Source organism: Dicentrarchus labrax, unplaced genomic scaffold, assembly GCF_905237075.1.
Source record: "Dicentrarchus labrax unplaced genomic scaffold, dlabrax2021, whole genome shotgun sequence".
Taxonomy (NCBI): Eukaryota; Metazoa; Chordata; class Actinopteri; family Moronidae; genus Dicentrarchus; species Dicentrarchus labrax.
Genome location: NW_026136718.1, coordinates 23,917,848 through 23,932,609, shown reverse-complemented (window position 1 = coordinate 23,932,609; position 14,762 = coordinate 23,917,848). Strand labels below are relative to the sequence as shown.

The window sequence follows — 14,762 nt, the reverse complement described above, 5'->3', positions numbered from 1 at the left end:
ACCAGATTTACACAACGGATTTTAGAAATAGAAATGACAGCATATAATAACAGTATAGTCACACAATAAACAGCATAAAATCTGAGACGTGAGATAACATCTTACACATGTGAAGCAGAATCCAAAGAAAATCTGGAGGATTAACACTCCAAACTCCAGACACAAACACATCTGTCAGTCTTCCCCTACCTGGCGGACATTTCTGGGCTTGTCCTTGACCTGGCAGTCTGCTAGAAGGCAGTTTTGGCTGAGCACGCTCTAAGTTTGCTTTGTAGTTCAGCCCGAAGCTAACTTTTGTCTGTTTCACTCAAAAAAGATGTAGTTCAACTGCTGATCACAGCTACCAAAGGTCAGGAAGACTGAGTGCAGCATCAGAAGCTCAGCCTGCTGCTTATCACATTGATCCATATGTAAAGTGATGTTCTAGCAGCACGACGGCTGTGAATGGTGCCGTGCATGCAGTCCCCAGGAGAGGCAGGATGTTTGTCTGTTACCCAGAGACAACTTGAGGTTTTCCATAAAACACCCCAGAGTGATCTAAAAGCCCTCTGTGGTGACCCTGTTGACCTGAAAACAAGCTCTGTGTTCTGTCTGCTGCTCAGCTGTAGATGCTGGAGGTGAACTCCTCACAGAGTAGATCTATGTGTGTGTGTGTGTGTGTGTGTGTGTGTGTGTGTGTGTGTGTGTGTGTGTGTGTGTGTGTAGCAGCGCTGCCTTTCTGGCTGCTTCATACTGAAACTGTTTTACTACAGCTGGGGTTGTGAATAGGGCTGGGCAACAATTCCATCTTCATGTTTATTGATTTCCTGTGGAATAGATTTGTAATTATATGATCATGTCATCATTAAATGTACTACAAGGTTTTTTTTAACTGGTTATGAAACAGACTCAGTTTAATACTGATGCTTCTAAATGACCTACACAAACAAAGACCATCAGCAAGAAGACTGGCTATTTCTATATGGTTATTCCCAATGCCTGTCACCCTGTCGGATTCAGTCAGATTCCCCTTGAAATCAATGAAACGAAGTTGTAGAATCGCTTTTGACCACAGGGGCCGCCAGAATCAACACAAAATGAAAGTTCCTTGTTGTTGCTTTAACTTTTTCAAAAATATTTCAAGTACATCATAATTATTATTTTTGAGGTGTTTGAAGGCATATTTCTGGACAGAGCCAAGCTAACTGTTTCCCCCTGCTTCCAGTCTTTAGGCTAAGCTAAGTTTAGCTAACAGTCTCCTGGCTATAGCTACATATTTAGCTCCCAGACAGAATCTTTTTATCTAAATCTAAACAAGAAAGCTCCCCCCCTTTTTATTATTGTTACACATGCTAATAAATGATCCAAATTCAATCTTTTACTCTGACTTTTTTAAATCTGCAGGGAATAAAATGAAAAATAGCCTCTTGGCTAACTGGTGCATTATGACAAAAAAAACAATGACAGCAGTATCAATCTACTCCTGGTAAGGAAGCGAATAAGCACATTTCCCAAAACGTCAAACTACTGGTATTACTTTAATATCGTATATTGTTAACATATATTATCTTTAGCGTACATTCTCCATGTCTGTAACACCATTCTTCCAAAAGATATATGAGACCTGAGATCTGCTGACTATAGCGTGTGATTCACATCTTTTCACATATTCACATATGTGTGTAGCAATTAACTATGCAACACAATATTTCCAACTTGAAACAGCACGGCAAACTGTGATGCACTCCTGCAGTGAGCTGTGGTGAGATAAGTGAGTAACCAGTGATGTGTTGGAAGATGCGAGCCCTCTGACACTGTTTGTCATCCTCTCCCCTCCCTGCCGCCCTGCTGAGACATGAACTGTTGACACCCTCAGTGTCTCCAGCAAACTAAAAACCCATTTGACAACAATAACAACAACTAGGACACAGACTGTGCTCTCAGAGTTTGACTCCATTTAACTTTCCCTGTTTTTGTCTTCCTCCAGCTTAAAGACACATCAGTACGTCCTCTCACACTGCTCAGTGAAACCTGTGACTTTTAGTTCAGTGAGAGTGTGCGTGAGAGGCCTTTATAGAGGTTTTCATGGAGACATGAGGTCCATATGGGGAAACCCTTTAATGGGAGAGCCGTGGTCAGCTGTTACCCCAAATAGGGCCAAAGAAAACACATCAGCCTTCAGTCATCCCATTGACCTCCTGGCAGCTTTCTGTTTCTCTCACATCCAGGCTGAGTGATCTTCAACGTGGCTGCACTGAGCCAAATGAGCCACATGGCGTCAGGTGAGAAGAAAAACAAGACCTTTAACAAAACCTCTAACATAGTCTTTATCCTTTTTCCTTCCTTATCCGTTTTCACTAAGAATCATCTTGTGAACTTCCTCGGAAAGGTGAAATCAAGCAGTATATCATCTGCCCCCTGACACAGCCTATCAATCTCTCCTCCTCCTCTTGATCTGCAGCGTGATCATCCCCCAATAACCTCACTGCTATCACCCTGCCAGCAGGCCTGCAGGCCAGGAGAAGGGGGGATGAAAGCCTGCATCTTCAGACTGCCTCTGCCTTGTAATTTACTCAGCATTGGCCCAGACAGGAGCCAAGCCAACCCCCTTACACCCACACTCTCACACACCTACAATTTGCCAATGGCCTGGGAAAACAGAGCCGCAGATGTCCATCATTAGGTCACACTCAGATAAGAAACACTTTTCTCAGAGCTTCATCGAGCAGGAAGACAGGTGAGCGTGGATTGTGCTCAGTCAGCTCTGTGAGTAAATTCAAGAAAGTTTGCACAAAAAATGCAAAAAATATGTTTCTTTTCATTAAGAAGGAACAAAAATGTGATGTTTTGGCCTCAAACTTTCCTACTGAACAGACAATGCATCAACAACTGGGTGTCATAGCATGTAGGGCTTCCCTACAGTTGGTTTGTGTTCACACTCTGTAACAAGAGCTTAAGCTAACCAAGCAAAACAACCGAGTCAGTGCCTCTAACGCAAGCTGAGGAGAAGAACACTTTCATCTCATCATCTCTTACATCGTGTCACAACGCTCAAACAAAGTGCAGACATGTTTGTCTAACCGCTGTGGTCGGGGTGGCAAGTTATGCATGCAGAGCAAAATGAAATGGGAGGTACATGCAGTTCAATTAAAGCCCCAGTAAATTATACAGTACCTTGGGAAGTGAGTGCAAGACAGCATCCTAGAGCCATGACAGAGCTGTGTGGTTTTAACTCTGAGCGTCAGCAAGACATTAAATCAGTCAGTGTGTCTCCCTCAGTCACCTCAACACAAACCCAGTGTCCCTCATGTCTTTACGGCAACGTCCCTCGGCTCTACTGACCTACAGCTCCACTGGAACATCTGCTCACACTCCTCCCCCATGTCCCCTTCCCCACCCAGCGCTGGGTACAGATGGTCCAGCCAGGCCCCAACTTGGGCTACCACTAATCTGTTTATGGTGTGCTACAGGAGAGTAGGAGTGTTAATCCACACCACTGAAACAACACTGACCGCTCAAGCCACAATGGAGGATCATGGAGGGTGTAGAGGAATGCCAAAGGATGCACAGAATGCTGGATACTTGAATCCATGACTCCAATATTATTGTGTTTAAGTCCTAGTGTGCAATTGTCATTTAATTTTTGGGTAAATATACTCTGACTAATTCAAGACCAGTATTGTGCTGCATATCAAAGACGACAAAATATTCAATGGACTAAATCTAAAAGCATAATTTCACATTAACATGTAGATACATTTCAGTACACACTGCAGTGCAACAGAAAAATTAACAAATAAATGCTGCTCACCTGAATCGGGCAAGAAACAACATGTAAATAGATACTCATCAAAATGTTAGGAGAATTAACCGCATCTTATCGTGTTGCCAAAAATCAAAGACCTGAACTCTGCTTGCTGTCACTGAAGACAACCTGGCTCATTACAGAAAACACAATGCTGCTGAGTGTCGACGGTCAGCTGCTGGAGAAAGTCCCCTCTGAGGTCTGATTAGTAAAACACAAAGAGTAGAGTCCCACTGCCAGTATGCACAGAATAATACCCGTCTCCCCGGTAATCCGTTCTGAGCCCACATCCTCCCAGCTGATGGTGATGTTGCTGCTGGTGGCAGCAGGTGGGGCACAAGATTGTTTATATTCAGGGGAGAGATGGGGATAAAGCCTGCAGACCTGCTGAGATGCTCCGCTAAAGGAAACCCCGAATGGAGCAACTGCAACAACTTGTTGCAACAAGTTGCTGAAATGAGCTAGAACAAACTGGAATATTGTGTTGCACAAAATTGTGTTTAAATGTAAATTTTGTTTCTATCTGACAAAAAAATAACATGATACCTTATTAATACATGTGAGAGATTTATTTCAGCCAGTCTGGATCCTACATTTCCCATAATGCAACCAGTAGCATTATCTGATTTGACTCACTCTTCGCTCTTCCAAAATGTGTGACAGGTATCATCTGTGCAAAACACAGTGTGCTGTATGGCTGTATATAGATATGTGGATTAAATGAAGACTTTGGATCCATAATTTCTGGTAAAACTCGACTTTCTCAAGGAATTGTTTCAGCCCTACCCACAATCTTCTTGCTAAACTGCAGCACTAACCTCAATCAGTGATTAATCTTCTCTCTTACTTCCTATAAACTGCACGTTTATGCCACCACACCTTTTTTCAAACGGGCTCTCCATCACCTCACCTGGAGCTTTGATGTGGGACAGCAGGTGGGGCCAGTGACCTCTGCTTGGAATGTGATGCTGGGAACCAGGAGGCCTACAGGGGGGCTAAATGAGCCATTGTTGCAGGCTGATGCTGCTCTCAGCTGCCTGCAGGTACCACAGCAAAGGGCTGCTAAGCTGTAATCAAACCACTGGTTGGCTTCCTGAAGTGCTTTACTGTTCCCCAACACCAGTCATTTAAATACCTGGTTGAGAAGTGAAAAATACCCCCCCGTTAAAACAGCCAGTTCTATTTATAGTCCTGTAAACTGCGTCTGTTTAATTTATTCTTTAATTCAACACAGTGAAACTTATATGAGAAGATGACATCAGCGCAGCAGGAAGAGTGTGTGTGTGTGTGTGTGTGTGTGTGTAGGTGTGAGGAATTGTTTAATTGCAGTGCTCTAAAGTCTACTTGTATTTCCTGACTTGAGGTCACAACATCAGCACGCGTTGGCAGTGCCGCAAGCCCACACACGAAAACCCGTCTGGTGGTGAAATTAAATCATACTTCTGCTTCAGGAGACGCTTCACGCTCAGATTCTGGATCAGCGCCTAGACCGCCAAACTGTCTGTGTGCTTGTGTGGTGGGAGGAAGGAGTGGGGGAATCCCATCAGATATCACAGTTTTCCATTATAAAGGATAATAAACAAATGCATTACATCTCAGTAAACACTATGTTTTGCTGTTGGCAAATAATAAGATAGACTTAGGCTTGTAACACTAATAATATTCAGTACAGTATCTGAACCGTAACATGGAAATGTATCAACACAAAGGCCTCCATACAAACAGCAAGACAAAAAAAATATTTCAGTAACAGGATAAAGAACTCAAACCCACATCACTAAGAACCTCAAAGCTTCACTCCTGTGACACACTCCCTAACAGAGCTATAACATTTCTAATGTTTATCCATTTCCTAAACACACACATGGCACTTGAACAACTCTGACTAAGAATTATCTTGGATAATATCTGAAACCACGCACATGGGACATTTCCTGACACTGAAATCCTCCTGGAGATCACCAAAAGCTGTAGAAGAGGAGCTGCGTGTTCGACTGAGGCCTGTTTTCTCAGCTGCTTCATATTACCACTACAAAGTCCAACAGCAGGCTGTGGTGACTTTGAAATACTTTCCATTTTGAAACCTCCAGAGTGGTACATATTGCAGGGTCGGCACGATGCCAGACGAGAAGATCTCTCACTCTACCGAGAGAGAGCGCGCGAGAGAGTCCAGATTCTGGAGGTTTAGGAAAGAAGAGGGATGTGTTAAGCGACGGTTAAAATGTCTGACATGCTCGGAAACATTTCCTTTGTAAAGATTTAACAGCACATGGGAAGTTCATAAGAGTTTGTGGTGTGTGTTTTATAGCACAGTAATGAGCGGGCAATTTTGTTATAGCGTCAGAACACATTTATGTGACATTAACATGGTCATGTTCTGAGCAAAGGACAAGCGTTTGCACATATAATAAATAGGATTGGGGACAAAGGGTGGTCTGGAGGAACAAAAAGTGAAAGCAGATTTGGAAAGTAAAGCATACGAACATAAACCTACTGGTGCCTGATTCACAACATATTTAAAGCTGCAGTAACTATTATTTTTAAATTAATAATAAATCAAATTACTATGCTAAAATTTTAAAGTAGTTGTTTATAGTGACAAACCCACAAATGATCATTTCCAACTTCAGTTCCCTTCAGCTCCAGAGAGTATCTTAGTGTCTTTCGGCTCATCGTTTTTGTTTAACTGTTTCTAGTAAAAAAGCTCTGATAAACCCACTGTATGCTACCTGACTGGCACCAAATGGCAGAGAGATTAAGTTAGCAACTGGCTGCTGAACAACATTGGAGCATTTAGCGGCTAAAGAGCCAGATATTTCCCTCGGGAGTTTGTTGGAAACAACAGAGCTAAAAGAGAGTGTGTCCACACACACACAACTCCTAATTAATGCTGATGTTGCTCTCTGTCTACTGGATGTGTAATAGGTACATGTTAGCTAACACAGTCACCACAGCAACTTTATGAGGTTACAATATGTCAATGTTGTGTTCACAGCTCGTTTCACTGCCCCCTAGGGACCATAAAATCAATTATTGCTTCTTAGAAAGCGATTACAAAAAATTATTGTTATAATCTAATAATTGAAGGATTATGTCCACACACTACTAACGACAGTTCTGAAAGCTAACTCTGCTGTTAAAACAACTTTTACTGTGTTATTCATTTATTCCCAGAGCTGGTAGAGGTCACACCAACAGTTAGAGCTGCACCTAACGATGGTTAATCAATGAATCATTTAATGTGCAACATGTGAATCAACTGTGAACAAATGGCCACCACATTTTCTCAGACCCCAAGAATTTTGTCCAAAGTCCAAAAGCCAAATATCTCCAGTTTGTGATGATGTACGACAAAAAAGGACAGCAAATCATCACAATAGAACAGCTGGAACTTATAAATGCTTGATATTATTATTGACTGAGACCATTAATCTCGAGCTGCAAAGACTATTTTCACTATTGATTAATCTAACGACATTTTCTTGATTCATTGATAAGTTGTTTGGTTCATTAAATGTCAGAAAATGATGAAAAATGTTCATCATTGTTTCTCAAACCAAAAGATATTCAGTTTACTGTCATAGAGGACTATAGGAACCACAAAATATTCACATTGCAGAAGGTGAAAACAGAGAATTTGGACATTTCTTCTTAATAAATGACTCAAAACAATGAATTGACCAATCGTTTCAGCTCTACAAGCAGTTAACAGCAGAACGAAGCAGTGCAGGATCAGCCTCCCGCATTCAGGGAGGATGAAGTTCTTTCTTGCAGTTGCGCAATGCAATTAATCATCAGTCACACTGAACAGCTTAAATGGGAAAAGTGGAGTTTCCACTGTAATTCCCAGTTAACTGTAATAAAATCTTGATTTACACTTATTAGCTGGGTGAAAAATACAAAACAAATTAAAGCTGCAAGCAGCGTTGGGCGGGACCTCGCCCTCCACGCAACTTGGGCGCCACGCTACGTCACCCCATGCCCAAGCCTTCATCGCCGGAAGCTGAGGGATACCGCTCTACATTGTCACACGTTTCAGGAACTTCAAAAGACTTACGCTTTCATAGAGAGACTCTTCACTGCGAAAGGTGGAAATTCAGCCCCTTGCCACAGACACACAGTTTGACGCACAGTAAATATTTGATTAACTTGTGATCACCAATGTGTCTAGATTGCAGGGGTCGAATTTGAAAATCACTGCAAACTGCTGGAAATGGCATCACAGTTTGACATTCGATTGATCCTGGCTAACTTTGATGTCACGCTACAGACACGCCCCTCAACGTACAGTCACAAATTGCACAAATTCTAATGAACAACATTTTTTGACTGTACTGACTAATTTTGAAACAGATCTGATAAGTTCCCTAGGAGTTTGTTCGTTCAAATACAATACCACGGAATTCAAAACGGCCAACTTTGACGGCACGCCACGGACACGCCCTTCAACGTACAGTCACAAAAAGAAGAGAGTTCATTCAGCAAAATTTTTTGACTGTACTGACCAGTTTTGAAGTAGATCCGATAAAACCTGTAGGAGGAGTTAGTTAAAAGACGACACACCACGGACACGCCCTTTAACGTACAGTCACAAAATGAACAGCGTTCATTCAGCAACATGTTTTGACTGTACTGACCAATTTTGAAGCAGATCCGATAAATTCCCGAGGAGGAGTTCGTTCAAATACAAGGTTAAAATTCACTGAAAATGACCACGGACTTCAAAATGGCCAACTTTGACGGCACGCCACGGACACACCATTCAACATACAGTGAAAATGACCACAAAATAGTGAAAATTGCAGACTTCCTGTGGATTTTGGGGCATGGGTCCAAGAGGCTTTTTTGTACGTCTCTGCAGGTTACACATGCCCACCAAGTTTCATACAAATCGGTGAAACATGGTACCGGGGCTGCTTTTTTAAAATTCTGTAGGGGGCGCTACAAACACAACAAACACGATTTTTGGTATGTGAGCTACAGGCACCAGTTTATAATGAGCTTATTTTTTGATACATCAAAATGCTTTAAATTACTTTTTTTGCGTGGCCTATATAGGGAGATTCACTCCCTCCATTCACCGAACGCGTGGATATAAGGTTTTTGAATGTTAGACAAACGATGAGGGAGTTATTAGCCTATCAAACTTTTCTTAATAGTAGCGCCACCTAGTGGCCAACCCGAACGCGACCCATAGAATATAAAATCTTTCGCCAGGCCTGACAACTTTGCCAAATAAAATTCACGCAAAGTTTACGTTCAGAGGGTCAAAAACGCAGTGAAAGGTGCTAATAATAATAATAAACTGAGCAAAAACAATAGGGACCTTCCAGTTGTCACTGGCTCGGTCCCTAGAAATGAAATCAACTGGAGTTTACTGTAATCAGATCTAGAAAGAAATTTCATACCCACTTCACTTCTAAATAAACTCTCTGCTTGTCTGTCAGTACTGCACGTTTGTCACCCTGTCCACTCAACACAACCTGACCTCTTGTTTACCAGCACCCACTCACAGCTGCTGAGCAATAATAAAGCAAAGCCATGGCATGACAAAAACTGTGAATGAGAGCAACACCCGGCTCACAGGGACGGTCATTTCATTTTTCTGTCCTTTTACGTGTGCACTCAGCGGGGTCAGCAGGGGTCAGGGCCCGCATTCAGCAACCTTTTACCTCTTGACCTCTAGACACCTCATTATTAGGTCTGCACACAGACTGGGAGGTCAGCTCACATCAGTAAACACTGAAGTAAATCACCAGCTCATTCACTCCACTTGCCCTCTCCTTTATCACAGTAAATGGTACAGACATTTTAAATGCTTAAAGATAAAAACAACCCCATCTCTTGTTTTGTTTTTTTACATTTTGGTGATAATAACTGCCTGTTTATGATGACTAAAAACAAAAACAATGCTTTTTTGTAATTATTGCCCTCAAAAATGTACTAGGAGAAGAAACTCCTCCCTGACATTAATAATCACTAGAAAAGCAGCCCTTTAGGGGTTGTTAACGCAGCACATATAGGAAAAACAGAACAAAAAACTGTAACAAAAAAAAAGAAAAGAAAGAAACAGCCTATCCTCCTAAGTACACTTAAAATTCCTTCACCCCTTAAATCAGCACGGAGTTCATTTTACAGCTCTGTCCTCCTGATCCGCTATAGGCCTCCAGGAGGCTGCAGCACACCCTCTCATATCACATCATTTAACGGTCTTTGAGGTCACAGCTGACTCCTATTGGGCTGTAATGGCTCTCCCGCTGAGCTTGGCCCGGGTCCCTGTTCTAGCTAGACCTTTGAAGTACTCGCACACACTTATGCCCAGCCTCAGCAGAGGAGGAAGGGGTGTGTCTGGGCTGGTCCCTGCTGAAAAGGCTCTCCGGGTTTCCGTACCCTCCAGGTACACCTGGCCTATTAGTCTCACAAATGAAAATGGGTGCCCTTTGACCTCCTGCTTTTGTTCAGTCTACGCTCCCATCTCGCAGGCACCTCAAGCAAGGCGGGAACTGCTGGTAGGAGTGTAAAAAAGAGAGAGAGAGTTCCTGGCTTTACTGGAAGTAAGGGAGTGTTAACCACGAGGCAGAATCTAATGAAAAACCTTGAAGTCAGAACAAGGGGAAAAGTAATTTGAGCAGCCTTTGCATGGTCAGATCTGTCAACATGAGCCAGAGTGCTTACGGGAATATGGCTTCACTTAAAAAGGTGAAACAAAAGTGTTTTCTCTGTGGCCAGACAGGATGAGCGGCCCAGGAGTGAATTTACCTTTCCATACGGTACAAAGCCAAGAAAAATAAGAAAAGAACAGCAAAGGAGATTAATCTTTCATCAGCCTGTTTCTCTGCCAGACCAACACGCTTCGTAGAGCTTTTTGTTCCTGCATGTCACTCGAATAATAGAGTGTGCATCATGTTGGCTCTATAATGCAAACGTTATGTAATTTCAAAACAACACCATGTGCACGACACAAGACATGGAGATGTATTTGATTTTATGCCTGTCTTTTTCATCAGACGAATAAATTAAAGCCCATTTAAATGCTTACTAACAAGCTGTTAGAGAAATGAAAAGAAATAAATTCACAATCACAAACTAGGGACATGTGGACATTCCCTCGCTGGCAGCAGTCAAAGTGTAGAAGCACAGGTATTACTGGCTCTACTCTATTTATAATATTAACAGTAAGTGACAGTGAGCCAGCGTGCACAATACCATGAGCCTGAAACTGAAGCAGCTGAATGGAATTCAGCCGTCATTCATTTTATTATTCCCGCCTGTGCTTTTCCTACAGTGACATTCCAAAAAGTCCTGAATAGGATTAATGTAGACACATCTCATCTCGCTATCAATGTAGTTAGTAGAAGACGGTCTTTGAAGTGTGAGGTTGCACTAAGACTAATAAATAAGTAAATAGTTTATAATATTCAATCATTTATGCAGACATTAGCAGAGGTGCTGTGTGTCTCAGGATCCAATAAATATATCATTTGGCTAAGCCTCTGTCTAGCACACAGAGAGAATAGCATACTGCAGAAATTAAAGTTGTCTCTGTTTTGACCACATGAGGGTGGGGCGGGGACATGAATAAAAGGCCTGTCTGTGCTAACACATTTTCAGACTTCATTCACAGCAGTGCGGACTGACTGACCGACCTGACTTTGAGGTACACCCGCCGTATTGTGCTTGCCATCATCAACCTCGTAAACAAAAACCAGCTCTCCACGGCAGAAGCACGTCCAGTGTTTAGTGCAGCCGCTCATTCATCAACTTGTTATTCAGCGTGTGGCAGGCTGAGGGGTCAGAGGGTAAAAGTCTGTATGGCACTCCTGTCTTGGGTCACAAACAGAGCCACAGAGGTTACGGAAACAGTTAACCGACTGAGTTACCAGGACATGTGTACATGTGTGTAAATGCAGGGGTGCAGGTGTAAGTGCAGAGTATCACGGTGAGGAGAAACCTCACACATTTGGACAATGGCTTTGTAACCTGGCTCAAGGTACACACGAATATGCAGACTGTTATATAAGTGTCTGAGCAGCTTAATCGCAGAAGGTTTTCTCCACACAGTTTCCTGTGTAAACACTGGGTTGTGTGAGCCTCAGACTCTGGTTTCACCCGTTTACTGGCATCACTCACCGCTCACATGGAGCACAATAAGCAGAACAGACAGACTGTGAAGGGAGAGAAACACAACGAGGGGGAAAAGGAAACCCAGAACGCAGACATGGGGGAAGGTGTGGTTTGGAAAGAGACAACGAGGGAAGAATTTGGGCCGGACGATTGCAATGGAAACCTCTTTTTAACTGACAAATATGGTCAGACTGAGGTCAGCTTCAACGCGTGACCTGTGTGTGTCTGTGGGAAAGTCATTAGGAGGGAGTGGCATTAGGCTGCACTGGCAGGGCCGAGCTGAGCTGAGCCTTGGCCATCCCTCACATATCTCTGCCTGACGGGATTCAGCTCAGAGAGAGAATAAACCGAAGGCCTGGTTGGTTCAACATAAACCAATAGCTGGCAGGGAGAGAGCCCAGCAACCCTTTGAGTGGAAACAATGGAGAGGATCAGGCCATACCAGTTCCTGGGGGCTTCCAACACCACACCCAAATAGCCCCCAAACCCACACGCTGTCCATGAGAAGTTTGAGCTGGCATCATTTGGGGAGAGAATATACCACCAACAGAAAAATACATTCAATTGGTCTTGGGAGGTTTTACACAAAGGTCCACAAGGGGCAAGTATGTCACTGCAGGGATACAAACATACCAGGAAACAGCTGGTTGAAATCAGTGTGACCACCTCTCCTTCCTTCCAGGACACACTGCGAGTGCACCACACGTACCTTTCTATTGTTAGCCTCCCTGAGTCAGCACAACATCGGAATACTATTCAAACATACACTGTTGGAGATGATTCTGCTAAAGTGGTGACCTGCTGTGTAAATGCCAGTGTGTGTGTGTGTGTGTGTGTGAACTAGTCTGTCCACAGAACGAGCCTGAAACATGGAGCTGTGTGTGTACTCGTTAGCACAGCGGTGCAGAAAGCATCAATAAGCCAGAGTGTGTAAACTGAGCGAATCACCGCTGGGGTGTTAGCACCATGCTGACTCCTCGTAGGAACTCATGCCAGCAAAATGACAAGAAGGACACCATTGTGTGTATTACTTTAAACTAGGTGTCTCCATGGAAATGGGCACATAAGCATGACATGTCCTCAAGAGAGGGTGTGCTCTTTCACAGCTCATCATAGCTCCACTGTGGGAAAGAAAACTCAAGCATAGCCCCGCAGTGAACCATGAGTTCCCTGCAGATGTGGTCTGAACAACACTGGGAAAACTAACTACCAAATGTACAAAAATAAAAAATACAGTTATTTGTTTGAATTTACAGACATAGATTGGTTCCAGATGTACTCCAAGTATAAATTCAACTGGTACTTACCTATTGATCATCAGCAGAAAGCAGCAGGAAGTCATGGGGGACATGAAAAAGAAAGCAAGAAAGAAAACACATTAATAGTTGATTGCAGCAGAAAAACATCTTGTTATAATTTAATACTGTGTTTTTTTCCCCAGCTTGCTCTGGAGAGAACACTAGCTGGAAAGTAGCAAGGGTTGTTTTTCATTACATCAGGAAGTATTTTGCTTTACAGCTCCTCCGAGAAAATCTTATCATCCACCGTATGTTGTGAGACTGTCCCCGAACAGGAACCAAACATCTTCACCTCACTCTTATCTCTCCACATGCGTGTTCCCTGGAGTGTTTCTCTTTGACACGACTTTACAGATGCCAGACTCAGGCCTCTGACGGAGCACAGCTCACGTGTCGGCAGCCTCGCTCTGAATGCGGCTCTATCCTGAGGGAGTTTGTGGGGAAAAATAAAGAAATGGTCTTTGGTAAAGGCAAGACAAAGAAAGTAGGCCTGACTCCTGAAGAGCCTGCTGCCCCTGGAGTGCTCTGTCATTAAGTGCTTCATGAATGGCTGGCCTGAGGACTGGATGCCAATAAGCATTGAAATCAGGACGGTCGCTGGCTATAATGCTGTGAGGGACAGCGCCGTCAAGCTGAAAGAGCAAATATTCTTTGTGGCTATGAAACTGTAGTTAAAGAGCAGCTATGCCCTCTGAATTTGGTATTTTGTCAGGGTTTTTCTCTACAATCTACCAGCTGTCCTTCCGTTACGCTTTTCTGTTGCTGTCTTTTCTGAGGAGCCATGTCCCTTTGCCTCTTATGACCTGACTCAACTCAACAACTGTACCCACCAGTAAATTGCAGTAGCAGCATTTTGGTAATGATGGGTCCTGTTGTTATGTCATGATGTAAAATTGGTGGGTGCAGCCAACGACATGGCATCCTTGCCACACTCGGTTGGGTATGTGGTGACAGTTTTACGCAAGTCAGAGCCCACGAGAATGTAGGCCAATCTTCTCCCTCTTTGCCTGACAGAGGAGGACATCTCCGGCATATAAAGGGAGTAAAAAACTATACAGTTTCACCAAATATCTCACAGTGCACTGGCTTTAAGGAGCGAGTACTACTATTATTATATTATTATTGCTAGCGTTTTAGGGGGCTGATTAAAGAACAATCACAGGGAAGAGAGAATGTTTATTTTGTAACTCCAATAGACCAGTAGTTAAGCCCCACCCCAACACTGAACCTAAACACACGCAAAAAAATCTACATCCTTGTTGGTTGATGATTAATGTAAAAGACATTAAAAAAATAAAGAAACAGTATTGTTATTGTATTGGAGTGTAGAGCTAGTTTGTCCTCATTTTACTAAGCCAGTTTTTAAGTATGATAAATAATAATCAGCACAATAATCACCCCATGCTTCAACATGAGGAGGAATCCAAATCTCTTCAGACCTACTGTGTGTACAGTTGCTCAACTATGATTGGACCATTGCTGTTTTGGGCGCCAAAAGCATGTTCCTCTTCAGCCCCCAGACCCCCCAAACTCAAATGTCAAAGGCCTTAGCAAAA

At 43.0% G+C, this 14,762-nt stretch overlaps 1 protein-coding gene across 7 annotated transcripts in view; it reads right to left on the bottom strand.

Annotated features, from left to right (window-relative positions):
* nhsa (Nance-Horan syndrome a (congenital cataracts and dental anomalies)) overlaps positions 1-14,762 on the bottom strand; it is a 59,313-nt gene that overhangs the window by 15,073 nt on the left and 29,478 nt on the right. Inside the window, exon 1 of one of the 7 annotated variants that reach the window (XM_051376757.1) lies at positions 13,216-13,334. The exons of 4 other annotated variants lie outside the window; for them this stretch is intronic. Coding sequence is in view for 2 of the 3 variants with exons in the window: in XM_051376754.1 (XP_051232714.1) it covers positions 3,154-3,190 (37 nt within the window). In the remaining variant the exon portion in view is untranslated. Of the gene's footprint in view, positions 1-105; positions 125-3,153; positions 3,331-13,215; positions 13,335-14,762 lie in introns of those variants that run through there. 2 more of the 7 variants (XM_051376754.1, XM_051376755.1) reach the window with 2 other exon arrangements.